General features: G+C 47.5%; 1 protein-coding gene across 3 annotated transcripts in view; it reads right to left on the reverse strand.

Moving 5' to 3' along the window:
• The window catches only part of TMOD1 (tropomodulin 1), a 90,933-nt gene that overhangs the window by 23,647 nt on the left and 53,778 nt on the right, over positions 1-13,508 (reverse strand). For all 3 annotated transcript variants that reach the window (XM_042243218.1, XM_004004235.5, XM_012120639.4), the window contains exons 5-7: positions 8,502-8,591; positions 7,447-7,577; positions 5,702-5,809 (exon numbers count right to left, since the gene is read on the reverse strand). In XM_042243218.1, coding sequence (XP_042099152.1) covers positions 5,702-5,809; positions 7,447-7,577; positions 8,502-8,591 — 329 coding nt within the window. The remainder of the gene's footprint in view (positions 1-5,701; positions 5,810-7,446; positions 7,578-8,501; positions 8,592-13,508) is intronic.

The raw sequence follows: 13,508 nt of genomic DNA on the forward strand, positions 1-13,508 counted from the left end.
TAACCTGCATCCAAATCTTCTATTACCTGGTTCCTCCACCCTGATCAGCCTCAACTCCAGCTGCCCCTCTTGGTGGTGGTGCCCTCAGTTTCCCCAGCACCCAGCACTCTCCCTCTACTCTGCCTTTCCTCATCCTTCCCTATCACCTGGAATGCCCTTCCTTTCTGCTTCACTTGTCCAAACCCTGTCCATCCTTCCAGGCCATTCTCAATGCCCCTTTCTCTAAGAGTCTTTCCCCCTAGCTTGCTGTGCCTGCCCTGTTGAACCTCACAGACTTTATCCATAACCTCCCTCATGGAACTTGTGTTCCTGTGTTTAGAGTCGTTTTTATAGAGGTTTTGTCTCCTCCATTAGCCTATATACTCTTGGTGGGCTGTTGGTGCACCTCAATCACCCCAAGGGAGCCTCCCACCCACACAGTGCTCAGCACACAATAGGTCCTCAGTCACTGGTCACTGGACTAGTGGAGTCCCAAGTTCCCTATATGCTTTCAACTTGTCTTTTCTGTGACCCTGTTGGAATTCCATGGAGTTGTCATTCTCTTTGAACAGCAGAGAGGGGAGCCTGGGAAGCCATCCCACTGGGCAAGTGACCAGGGCAAATCGGAAGACAGAAGCTCAGGTGGCCCCAGCACGTTGGAGGACTTCAGCCAGGGGGTGTAGATGACAATCAGAGCCTCTGGAGGAAATGAAGTAATTAGCAGGTGGTGGAAACGATGTGTCATGGAGGAAAGGAGACACCAGCAGCTGATGAGCCAGGATGTAAGATCAGTGGGTCCTGGTTGTCTGAAATGACGATCTGGTCCAGGAATGCCCTTCCCACTGGCCCTGCCTGCTGAAGGCTTCGCAAGGCTCAGCTCCTAGGATGCCTTCAGAGCCCCAATCCTCAGCTCCCCTGCTTTCGTGTGCTCCAGGATGACATGTCAGCGTTCTCTCCAACCCTGTGTAGGTTGGACCCTCCTGAGGGGATGGACCCAGTCTGTGCCCACCCACAACATCCCTCTTGCTCCCCAGGAAAGGTGTGGCCTGATAATCAAAATACTTGACAGCTAGTATGTAAGTATAGCAGGCTGATCCAGGTAGACATATTAGTGACTGAGCTGGCCCTATAGGCAGTGTCATACCAGGTGTCAACTCTGTCTGCCGGACCAGAGTAAAGAAATGGGCAGGAGAAGAGCTGGGGCAGGCAGTGCGGACACTAATGGAGCTCCGGTAGCTTGTTACCAATTGTTCCAGAAGTATTTTCATCTTCAACAATGGGTATCCTGGTGCGAAGGGTATGACATCAGCTGTTGACCTGGCACAGGGTCAATTCCCCGTAAATATTTGTGGAGCCAAGCTGACTGCCAGCACAGATGGGCTTGGTTTCTGAGCCAGTGACAGCAGTGGACAGAGCATGTGACTGCCAGCTGTGTCTCTGTGGGCACACTCAGGATCCACTGGAGATATCCTGAGGTCAGAGAACATCTAACCAGAGGTTCTCCACTGGCAGCAGTGAGAGACTATGAGCTATTTCTATCATTTTGAAAACAACCAAGGAAATGTCCTATGTATTTTAAAAATGAGAAAATAATTGATTGCTATGAATGGACTTCAAAGTAAGGAAATCTATCAGGATAAAGAAGGATAGTATGAGCTCAATTATCCAAGAAGACATTCTCATTCTTAATGAGAATGTGCCTAATAACAGAGCATCAAACTATATGAGGCAAAAAATAATAGAATTGCAAAGAGAGAGAGAGAGATGAATCCACTATCATAGCTGGAGACTTCCATACACCTCTGTAGATATGGACAGCTCTAGCAGGTCAAAGACAAGGAAAGATATAACTGAACACAACACCACCATCAATCAACTAGATATAATTGCCATCTATAGACTATTTCATCCAACAATAGCAGAATACACATTCTTCTCATGCACACTGGAACATTCACCAAAATAGACCACATTCTGGGCCACAAAACACACTATAACAAATTTAAAAGAACAGAAATCATACAATGTCTGTTCTCAGACCATAATGGAATCAAACTAGAAATTCAATAACAAAAAGATAAGTAGAAAACTCCCCTAATACATGGAGATTAAGCAACACACTTCTAAATAACACATGGATCAAAGAAGAAATCTCAACATAAATTAAAAAGTATTTTGAATTATGACTAAGCGGGATATTCCATCACATCAACAAGCTAAAAGAGAAAAAACAGTCATTTCAATAGATGCAAAACAAGCATTTGACAAAATCCAACATCCATGCATGATAAAGTCTCAGTAAGCTAGGAACAGAGAGCAATTACATCAAATTGATAAAGATTATCTACAAAAAAAAACCCCCTACAGTTAACTTCATACTTAGTGGTAAGAAATTTGAAACTATTTCTAAGATTAGGTACAAGGCAAATATGCCCCCTCTCAGCCCTCTTTTTCAACATTGTAACAGAAGTTCTGTCCAATGCACTAAGGCAAGAAAAGGAAATTAAAAGCATATAAATTGGGAAGATGAAATAAAACTATCTTTGTTTGCAAAGATGAGATGGTTGGATGGCATCACCAATTCAATGGATGTGAATTTGAGCAGGCTTCAGGAGTTGGTGATGGATGGGGAAGCCTGGTGTGCTGTAGTCCATGGGGTTGCAAAGAGTCGGACACAACTGAGCAACTGAACTGCACTTGTTTGCAAATAACATTATTGGTTACACAGAAAATACAAAATAACTGACAAAGAAAACTCCTGGAACTAATAAGCAATTATAGCAAGGTTGCAGGATATGGTTAATAAAGAAAAGTCAGCTGCTTCCCATAGATAGCAATGAACAAGTGGAATTTAAAATTTAAAGTACAATACCATTTTTGTTATTACCCCAAACAATGAAGTACTTAGGTATAAAGCTAACAAAATATGTACAAGATCTATATGAGCTAAACTACAAAACTCTGTTGTATGAAATTAAAGAAGAACTAAATAAATGGAGATATATTCCATGTACAAGAAACCTCAGTATTGTCAAGATATCAGTTCTTTCCATTTTGATACAGATTCAATGTAATCCCAGTTGAAATTCCAGCAAGTTATTTTGTGGATACCAACAAAACTGATTGCTACTAAATGTTTAATTGCCATGGCTGGTAGGCTAATTCATGTACCTTTTAACCTGCTATGAGTATTGTAATAATCATACTGTACTGTTATTCTTTATCTGTCTGTTTTGGACCATTACATTCATGAAAGTAGGAGCTGTGACTATCTTGGTCACAGTTGTATTCTCAGAGCCTAATTCAGTGCTGGACATAAACACTCCGTAAATATGCCTTGAATATTTTAAAAAAAGGAGTTGATGGCTACTTTATAATAAATACAATTTAATCTAATCAGAGATCAAATTTCCAACATCCTTTGGATCTTAGAAAAGGCAAGAGAATTCCAGAAAAACATCTACTTCTGCTTTACTGATTGCACTAAAGCCTTTGACTGTATGGATCACAACAAACTGTGGAAAATTCTTCAAGAGATGGGAATACCAGACCACCTTACCTGCCTCCCGAGAAGTCTGTATGCAGGTCAAGAAGCAGGAGATAGAACCAGACATGGGACAACTGACAGTTCTAAATTAGGAAAGGAGATCATCAAGGCTGCATATTGTCACCCTGCTTATATGCAGGGTTAATTTATATGCAGAGTACATCATGAGAAACCCTGGGCTGGATGAAGCACAAGCTGGAAACAAGATTACAGGGAGAAATATCAATAACCTCAGATATGCAGATGATACCATTCTCATGGCAGAAAGTGAAGAAGAATTAAAGAGCTCTTGATGAAAGTGAAAGGGGAGAGTGAAAAAGCTGGCTTAAAACTCAACATTCAAGAAATGAAGATCATGGCATCCAGTCCCATCAGTTCAGTTCAGTTCAGTCGCTCAGTCATGTCCGACTCTTTGCAACCCCATGAACCACAGCACACCAGGCCTCCCTGTCCATCACCAACTCCCGGAGTTCATCCAAACCCATGTCAATTGAGTCAGTGATGCCATCCAACCATCTCATCTTCTGTCATCCCTTTCTCCTCCTGCCCTCAATCTTTCCCAGCATCAGGGTCTTTTCCAATGAGTCAGGTTTTTGCATCAGGTGGCCAAAGTACTGGAGTTTCAGCTTCAGCATCAGTCCTTCCAATGAACACCCAGGATTGATCTCCTTTAGGATGGACTGGTTGGATCTCATTGTAGTCCAAAGGACTCTCAAGAGTCTTCTCCAACACCCCAGCTCAAAAGCATCAATTCTTCAGCATTCAGCCTTCTTTATAGTCTAACTCCCACATCCATACATGACTACTGGAAACACCATAGCCTTGACTAGATGGACCTTTGTCGGCAAAGTAATGTCTCTGCTTTTTAATATGTTGTCTAGGTTGGTCATAACTTTCCTTCCAAGGAGTAAATGTCTTTTAATTTCATGGCTGCAATCACCATATGCAGTGATTTTGGAACCCAGAAAAAATAAAGTCAGCCACTTTTTCACTGTTTCCAGTCCCATCACATCATGGCAAATAGATAGGGAAACAGTGGAAACAGTGACAGGCTTTATTTTTAGGGGCTCCGAAATTACTGCAGATGGTGACTGCAACCATGAAATTAAAAGACACTTGCTCCTTGGAAGAAAAGCTATGACCAACCTAGACAGCATATTAAAAAGCAGAGACATTACTTTGCTGACAAAGATCCTTCTAGTCAAAGCTATGGTTTCTCCAGTGGTCATGTATGGATGTGAGAGTTGGACTATAAAGAAAGCTGAGTGCAGAAGAATTGATGCTTTTGAACTGTGGTGTTGGAGAAGACTCTTGAGAGTCCCTTGGACAGCAAGGAGATCAAACCAGTCAACCCTAAAGAAATCAGTCCTGAATATTTATTGGAAAGACTGATGCTGAAGTTGAAACTCCAATATATTGGCCATCTGATATGAAGAATTGACTGAATGGAAAAGACCCTGATGCTGGGAAAGATTGAAGGCATGAAGAGAAGGGGACGACAGAGGATGAGATGGTTGGATGGCATCACCGACTTGATGGACATGAGTTTGAGCAGGCTCTGGGAGTTGGTGATGAACAGAGAAGCCTTATGTGCTGCAGTCCAAGGCATCACAAAGAGTCAGACATGAGTGAGCAACTGAAATGAACTGAACTGAATCTAATCTGAATTATTTTTAAGACACAGGAAAGATCAAATAAAATTGAACACTGGAAACCACCAATGAAGACAATAGTTTTAGATATGGAGAAACTGAGGACCAGGGAGAGGCAGGCCCTTGTCTACACCCTGAGTGGAGACAGAGATCCAACTTTAAGGTCCATGTGACTTGCATTTAAACCTCAACTCCACTTCTCACTTGCTGTGAAACTTTGGATAAAGCAAGTTGTCTGAGCTCCCTCTACCCTGGGTTCTTCACCTGTAAAGTGGGGAGCCCTGCATTTCTGGGATCTGGGATGATTGTGGAGATTAACTAGGATAATGTACAGATGGTGCCTGGCTAATGGCTGTTCTGTCCACACTCCCTCCTGGCTCCTAGCCCTGTGTCTTTCACCACATCACAGCTCACCACAAGGGTCCTTCATCAGTGGCACATGGCCAGTCCTGAGGCCACAAATGTCAACTTTCCTGTTTCTATGCCTCCCACTCTCAATGCAACAGAACAGAAAGGTACATACAAATGCCACAGGGTCATTGCTCCGTGTTCCCACGATGCTGAACTTCTTCACATACGAGTTCTCTTTGAGGGCTTCTGCATATGCCTTGAGAGTGGGTATGGGGATATTCTGCAGAGAGAAAGCCAAGTAGTGACCAGCAGTCCTGCCAGGGGCAGGCAAGGCAAAGAGATGGTGCAGTAATTCTCTCACAACTGATGCAACCTGACGCCCAGCATGTCCCTGACCAAAGAGCTGAATGGGCAAAGGGTTCCTGCTTTGCCCTAGATGGCTGAGATTTGGAGAGAACTTTCTGATAAACAGATTGAGAAAGTCTTCCCTGAACATTTCAGATAGCACCTGTAGTTTTCTCTTTGTAGAGACCGAAGGAGCAGGAAAACATCAAGGCAAAGGTGCAGGAGAGTGTTGTGCCGAGAGCTCAGGCCTGTGGGTGTGTGCAATAGGCAATGTTGCTGACTTGCTGTGTGACTCTGGGGGAGTCTCTGCCCCTCTCTGAGTTTGTTTCCGTAAACGAAGGTGGGGCATTGCCCTAGACAATCTTTAAGAGACATCTGTCCCAAAGGGTCTCAGCCCTAGTACACATTGGAGGTGCTAGGGAACTTTCATAAAATGCTGATGCTCAGGCCTGCCCTGGACCAATAAAATCAGAATCTCTGTGGGGAGAGGGACTGGGCACTGGCATTTATTACTTTGTTAATCTCAAGTGAATACCACTGACCTAGTCCAACTGCCTCACATGCAGAGGAGAAACGGGCGAGCCCTTGCCTGAGGCCCCACGGTGAAGGCACAGGGCCGTGGCCAGGTCCCCCCATCCCACACTTCTCTGAGCCCATAGACGTGGCCAGGGTGCACAGTTCTGAATTGTGCCAGTGTCTCCCACAGCGCACATGGCAGATAGTGGAGGCACCCGAATGGATCTCGCATTTCAGAGCGTCACTTTAGCCCCCATGGGAGCAAAGCGCAGGGAGGCCAGGTGGAGGAGACACGGCAGTTGCAGGTTTCCAATCTGATTATGCCAGGAGGCTGGCAGCCACTTAAAAGAAAGCGGAGAAGAAAGGAAAAGAGAGCGGGGAAGTGAGGGGCCCACTTCTTAGCTTACATCCACCCCCTTTGAGAACTAATCTCTCTGGCTCCCGGGCTGAGCAGGTGAGCAGGCAGCTGGGCCTGCTTCTGCATTCCTCCCACAGCCTGCCCAGCCGTCCCCGCTCTGCCTGGTGGTCACACAGGAAGGGTCCAAAGAGATGTGGGCCAACAGCCTAGAGCATGACTTTGGACGCTGGGCCAATGGTTCCCATCTAGGGTTGCAGAATGAGGCTGAATACGTGCATGAGATGCAGGTTCAGGGTTAGGCCCCTCCCCAGGCTTGGGTTACCCCATGAACCTGGTGGGCACCAGGCTTTTCCAGCCTTGAGATCCCTGCAGCCATATGTGTCTGACTCATGATTTATCTCTGAGAAACTCTCAGTGTTGTGGATAAGGTGGTGGGTTTCCAGAGTTGAAGCTGGGTTGGCTGTGGTGAACACCTGGGTCTGATGTCAGGCCCCAAAGGAAACCGAGATGATGGGCTGTGCTGGTTTATACTGTCCTCCTTCCCCAAAGTTTTGCCTCTATTCCTGATCCAGAAGCACCCAGAGTTTAAGCAGGACACTGCTGTCTGTGTGCAGTCTGGTCTGGGCTGTCTGGTTCTGAGTGGACTCGGCTTTCCCCACATTCCCACAACGGGGGAAGTAGAGTGAAGGGGGCCTCACCCGGATGTTGTTGAGGTTGACCTCTTCAAGTTTCGGGTCATTGTTCTTTATTCTCTCCAGTGTTTCTTCCACGTCGGTGGCATTTGGTTCTTCATCAGGCACAGGCTTGTACTGTGTAGGTTTGATCACACCTAGAGTGACCGACAACAGGGAGATGGCTCACAGAGATGGGGCGTCATTTCCTCTCAACACAGGACATCAGAAGGAAGTGGCAGTCGAGCTCAGGGACATGGAAGGCTGGGCCTCTCGGGGGCTACTGAGGGGAGGGTAGGAGGAGGATGGTGAGGGATTGGGCCAGGAGTCTGGGCCCTACTTGGATAATGCCTCTGCCAACTTGCAAGAACTAGGGGAATTCACTAAACTGTCTGAAGCTCGGTGTCCTCACGGTAGAGTGTGGACAGTCGTTCTACCCAGTGGGTTCCTGCGAGGATAAAATGAAGACTGGATGGGAAAGAAACGTGTAGGCCTAACAGAGGAAAGGGTAATTGTGCTTTGGGCGCCTTTATTTCTCTCTGGGGCCAAACTGCCAGCTTGGAACAATGCAGTGGAGCAATTCAGACAATGCGATGTTGGCACAGGAAAGGACAAGACTTGCGGAGCAAGAGAGGCACCCAGAGACAGACCCATGTGGACACATGGACATTTATGATCCGGGTGGAGCCCCAAGCCAGAGGCGAGAGGACGGACTTCGCAAGGAGTGGTGCTGGGACAATGGAATATTGATATACGAGAGTGAAAGCTTGATCTCATTTCACACCGCACACAAACATGAACTCCAGGAGGATTATGAAGTGGAGTATAAGAAGTAAATCTCTAAAACGTACAGAAGAAAATAAAGGAGGATGTTCTGATAATATTGGGATGGGGAAGGCCTTTGTAATCAAGTCACAAGGATCCCAGGAGAGTAAAAAGAAGAGGTGGGCAGTTTTAGCTAGCAGAATTTGACATCTTCTGCAATGAGATTGCAGAGAGTGAGAGGAGGTAGCAAGACTCTGGAGGATCCCTCACTTCCGAGATGCCCTCGCAGTGGGGCAGGGAGCGGGGCCGGTACTCACTGTTGAGTCCCTCCTTGTTCACGATGGAGCTGCTGCCCAAGGCCTGGTAGTACTGCTGGTTGCTCATGAGCGTGTGCATGCCGAGGATAGCTGCGGGGACACAAGGGCCCGTGACGCGCTTCTCAGACAGACAGCTTCCCAGGCACAGACATTCCATGCCCCAGAAAGTTTTGCTCACAGAAATGGCAAGAAACACTTTGGTTTTATTCTTGCCTCTATTGATGTGACTGTCCAATCTCCATCCCCAGCCTAGGTGTCTCTAGTCCCTGGCCTCAGATTCCTAGGTGTCCCCCTGACATGTCCAACCCAACTTGGCCAAAACAGAACTCCTCTTTCTCATCTTCTTATCCTGGCTGTCCCCTGGGGCGGAACCTCAGTCACATGGCACCCTTCCCCCCAAATCCTGACCCTCCTGTACGGGATCCCTCATTTGTCCCATCTCCCACTCCATCACCTCTGTCCTGGTTGAGGCCCTATCAGTTCTCGCCAGTGATTCCAGCTGTGGATTCACTGGTATGCTGGCTCTGGTCTCTTCTGACCCTCCCCCAGCAGCGTACAGCACAGAGCAGTCAGGAAGATCTCTCTGGAAATGCAAGCCTGACCGTACCCTTCTCCTGATCAGTCATTCTTTCATCCATTCATTTGTTCGGCATTTACTGAGTGCCAGCATCATGTGTCCGGCTCCGGGCTGGGGTGGGGTGGGGGTGGGGATAGCGAGGAGTAAGAGAGACAGGGCCTCTGCCATGTAGCCTACAATCTGCAGGGAGCTAGAGACTAAGTAAGTCACAACTGAAAACATAGGTGCAGAGTATGCTGAGTGTTGTAAAGAGAAAGTTCAATGTGTTCTGGGAGAAGAGGACAGAGGGATGGGAGCGATGAGACACTGGCAGAGTGAAAAGAAGGTAGAATATTTTGGACAGAGGGATGGTGGGTAGGAAGCCACAGGCCAGGGAGAGAGGGGGAAACTGAAGATGGATGGAGGTGAAGCTGGACCTGCGGCAGAGGGCACCATGCCCTCACCAGCTGCTTCTGTGGGGCTAGAGAGCATACCGTCCAGAAGTGACCCTCAATCACTGTGCACCTGAATCACTGGGAATCTTTTGAAACTCCTGATGCCCAGACTACCCCAGACCAAGGAAACCACAATCCCCAGGGCTGGGGCCAAGCATCTGCCTTTTTAAAAGCTCCGCATAATAACACAGCATTGTAAATCAATCAAAACTATACTCCAATAAAAATGTAAAAAGCTCTCCAGGTTTCAGTGGGCAGCCAATGTTGAGAACACTGCCTGACGTCATCCCCCTGAATCTTTACAACAATGCTTTGGAGTAGATTTGATTCAAATAGGCCAGGTCACACCCTACAGGGCCTTCTAGGTCGAGATAAGAAGTTCAGATATCTTTGTCTAGGTGCGGCCTGAACTGGGAGTGAGATGGTCTGACTCAGGCTCCTGTTACTCAGGCTGAATGCGGAGCATTGATCACAGAGGGCAGGGACAGGCTTGTGGGACTGTGAGGCTGGCGCAGTGTTCACTTGGGAGGATGACGTTTTGTGACCCCAAAGCCTGGCTTCACCCATCCTCCCTGGGCTGGCCCTGCTTCAGTAGCCTTTTCCCTCGCCCAGACCTTTCTGTTCTGGCAACACCAGCGGCCACTGCTCAGTGGCTGCTCCTGCTTCTGCCAACACCACCCATTTGCTGGCGAGCCTCTTTCCATCTACACTACGCATCGCTGAAATGCAGCCCACCCCCGCACTGGAGAGTTTTGAGATTTAGCAAATAAAATTACAGGATACCCAGTTAAGCTATAATTTCAGATAAACAATTAATAATGTTCTGATATGAGTGTGCCCCATTTAGCATTTGAGAACTTTTTCTATGAGAAACTTGTTTATCTGAAATTCAAATCCAACTGAACATCCAGTATCTGATCTAACAACTCTTCCTCCCCATCCGTTAAGTCTGGAATAATGCTTCCTTCCCGGAAGTGCTCCTGGATTCCTCCTTCCCTCTAGCTCTCTCATAGCACCTGGTGTCCCTGTCACAGTCATAGTCAACAGAGTTAGCGCTATCTGGGTATATGTGTTCCTCCCCTACTGGACTGTGGGCTTCCAGAGATCAGGGAAGAGTATTCTCTGTCTTGGACCTCTTTCAGAAGATGATATTTGGTAAACATTTGTTCATTAAAAAGAAAAAAAAACCTCCCCCGGCCATTTCATTAGATGCAATTTCTAGTTAGAGAGACAACATGGGAAGCTTTAGTGAAGAGTCAAGAGACCCAAGTTCCAGTCCTGACTCTGCCCCTGATGCTGCTGCGTCCTTGGATAAGTCCACTCCGCTTTCTGGGTTTCAGCTTCTCCTGTACAATGAGGGGTAAGACTAGACCACTGGTTCTCAATCATGGCTACACATACAAAGGAACTTTACAACACCACCAGTGGTCCTCCTGGACAAACTGATCTAATCCCTGGAGATGTATTTTTAATCTCCGTGGATGATTTCTGATGCTCAGTGGGAGCTAAGAACCACAAGACAAGATGATCTGAAAGTCCCTTCTGTTTCTCACATTCTATGAGTCTTCTCTGCTAAAATTAGACCTGCCTGCTCATCGTTAAGAACTGGTAAGGAGAGAAGCTTCTGCACTGTTTTGAGCTCTGTGGGCCTTAATTTAGGCTGCATCTCCGTGGGCAGAGGGAGCTGAGGCTTGATGCAGCAGCAGGTGCATCAGATCACCTGGAGTCACCTTCTGGGGTGGGCTCTTCCAGCTCCACCCAGACAGCGGCTCTGATGGTGGTTCTGAGCTGCTTCTGGGTTTTAGGGTTGGAAAAACAGTTTGCAAAGGTTGCTGGGAATCATAGGAAAGATGTAACCTCAGATGGCTTCTCTTGCTTAGAGTGTATAGAGTGGTGGGAAAATGGAAAATGCATTTTGTGCTTGAATGATAGCTCTTCATAGTGGTCCAGAAAGAGGGGGCTGAGGCAGGAAGGTTGCAGGGAAGGGCTGGGGGACAGAGGAAGGAGACCTGGACCCTGGACTGAGCCTTGGCACTTATTTGCTGAGTAACCCTGTCCAGATAACTTCCACTTTTTGTGTCTCAGTGTATTCACCTCTAAAATGGATCATGTTTGAGGGATGATCTCATACCTTCTCATGGGCCTTAATAGCCACATGACAATTTCTCACCGTCTCACAGTGTTTGATTTTTACGAGCAGCATCCAGGACAGGTACTGTCAACCCCCATTTTCCTAGCAGGCTAAAGAGGGTAATGGTTGGTCAAAGACCATTTGGTGAAGACCCTCCTGGCTTCTAAGTTAATGTCCTCACCCATACCTCCATATACCAGGTTACCAACTGGTCTACAGTTCTAAAATTTCCCCTCAACCTCAGAATTCTAAAGACAGATGACACATATTCTAGGAGGTAATGTATATCAATAGCAGCCATAAGAAGAAATAAAACAACTTTGCAATTCAGAGGAGATTAACGTTCCAAGAAGGTGAGAGGGAGGAGGATTGGAGGGGGAGGGGCCAAGTAAAATCTCCACCACTGAGCAGACTGCCCGGTGGCTCCGGAGCCGGTATTCCCTTCTCCAGACCCGAGGACCAAACCATGACTTTCTCCTCGCTTGGTTTTGCACACTCCATGTCACCAGGAGTGAGTGACAGAAAAACAGCACATCAACATTGCCTGCTGCTTCATTCTTTGTAGATACGGGCAGGGCTGAATTTAGCACAGGGGAATGTGATTTCTTACCAAAAAAAAAAAAAGTCTAGATCTTCCTCAAAACTCAAAAAGGCCTATTTTTGAACTCTGAAAAAGAACATCGAGTTCTCTTTCTTCACTCTGCCTTGGCAGGGTTCACTCAGTTGGTGATTTGACTCAGGACACAGAGAGACAGCGGCACACATCCTTGGCTCCCCCAGCTGCCAAGTGTGCAGACTGACTCGGGCAGAAGGCCGGAAGGTATTTCCTGCATCCTAGGAGCAGGTGAGGGAAGCTGGCTCCGGCCCAGGACCTCAGAGCAGTTGAACCAACTACTTCTGAGTAAGCCACACCCTGACCCTTGTAGTGTCGGGGGAGAAGAGATGCCTAAGGACTTCAAAGTACAGCAGAAGCTGGGTGGTCTGACTAAGACTGCCTCTGATCATCCTAGGAGCTGGGGGCACCAACTGCCCTGGGGTGGCCTGGGGGTTCTGAAGGGTAAGTTTGCTGCTAAGTCACTTTAGTCGTGTCCGACTCTGTGCGATCCCATAGATAGCAGCCCACCAAGCTCCACCGACCCTGGGATTCTCCTGGCAAGAGTACTGGAGTGGGTTGCCATTTCCTTCTCCAATGCATGAAAGTGAAAAGTGAAAGTCAAGTCACTCAGCTGTGTCCGACTCTTAGCGACACCATGGTCTGCAGCCTACCAGGCTCCTCCACCCATGGGATTTTCCAGGCAAGAGTACTGGAGTGGGGTGCCATTGCCCTACCCTCAATTCCTTCTTGGGTCCTGCCCTGCCTGAAAGTTCCCCAAAAGTGAGTCAAGGTCATGCCCCTGACTGGGGAGGGGAGGCAGTGATCATGCACTTGCTTGCAGCTGACTCCCAGTGGCCTCGGAGCTACAACTCAAGGCCACGTGCCACGAGTTAGCATGGTTGGGGGCCAGCACATTTCTCATCACCTATGATGACACCGCATGTTGATATTTGTATGTCTCTGTTCTGTCCTCTTCACCACATCCTGGGGCCCCCAGGTCAGGGACTGGATCTGATTCATCCCAGCAGTATACGCTGACTCGTGAGTGAATGCACAGATGAGAAAACAAAGAGTGAGTGAGAGTTCACAGGTCTGGCTCATGTGACACACCTACTGGGTGTCCCCTTACACGTTCCTGTCACAGCCAGGTATCAAGCCTGCCACACGTGCACCTGTAGAGCAACGGCTCAGAGGGGCTGCCTCATCCCCAGCTCAGAGCCTCTTTCCCACTGGGACCCATCTCCTGGCCTAGTTCACCTCTGCTCTTCCT

The sequence above is a fragment of the Ovis aries genome, chromosome 2 (assembly GCF_016772045.2).
Source record: "Ovis aries strain OAR_USU_Benz2616 breed Rambouillet chromosome 2, ARS-UI_Ramb_v3.0, whole genome shotgun sequence".
Classification (NCBI taxonomy): domain Eukaryota; kingdom Metazoa; phylum Chordata; class Mammalia; order Artiodactyla; family Bovidae; genus Ovis; species Ovis aries.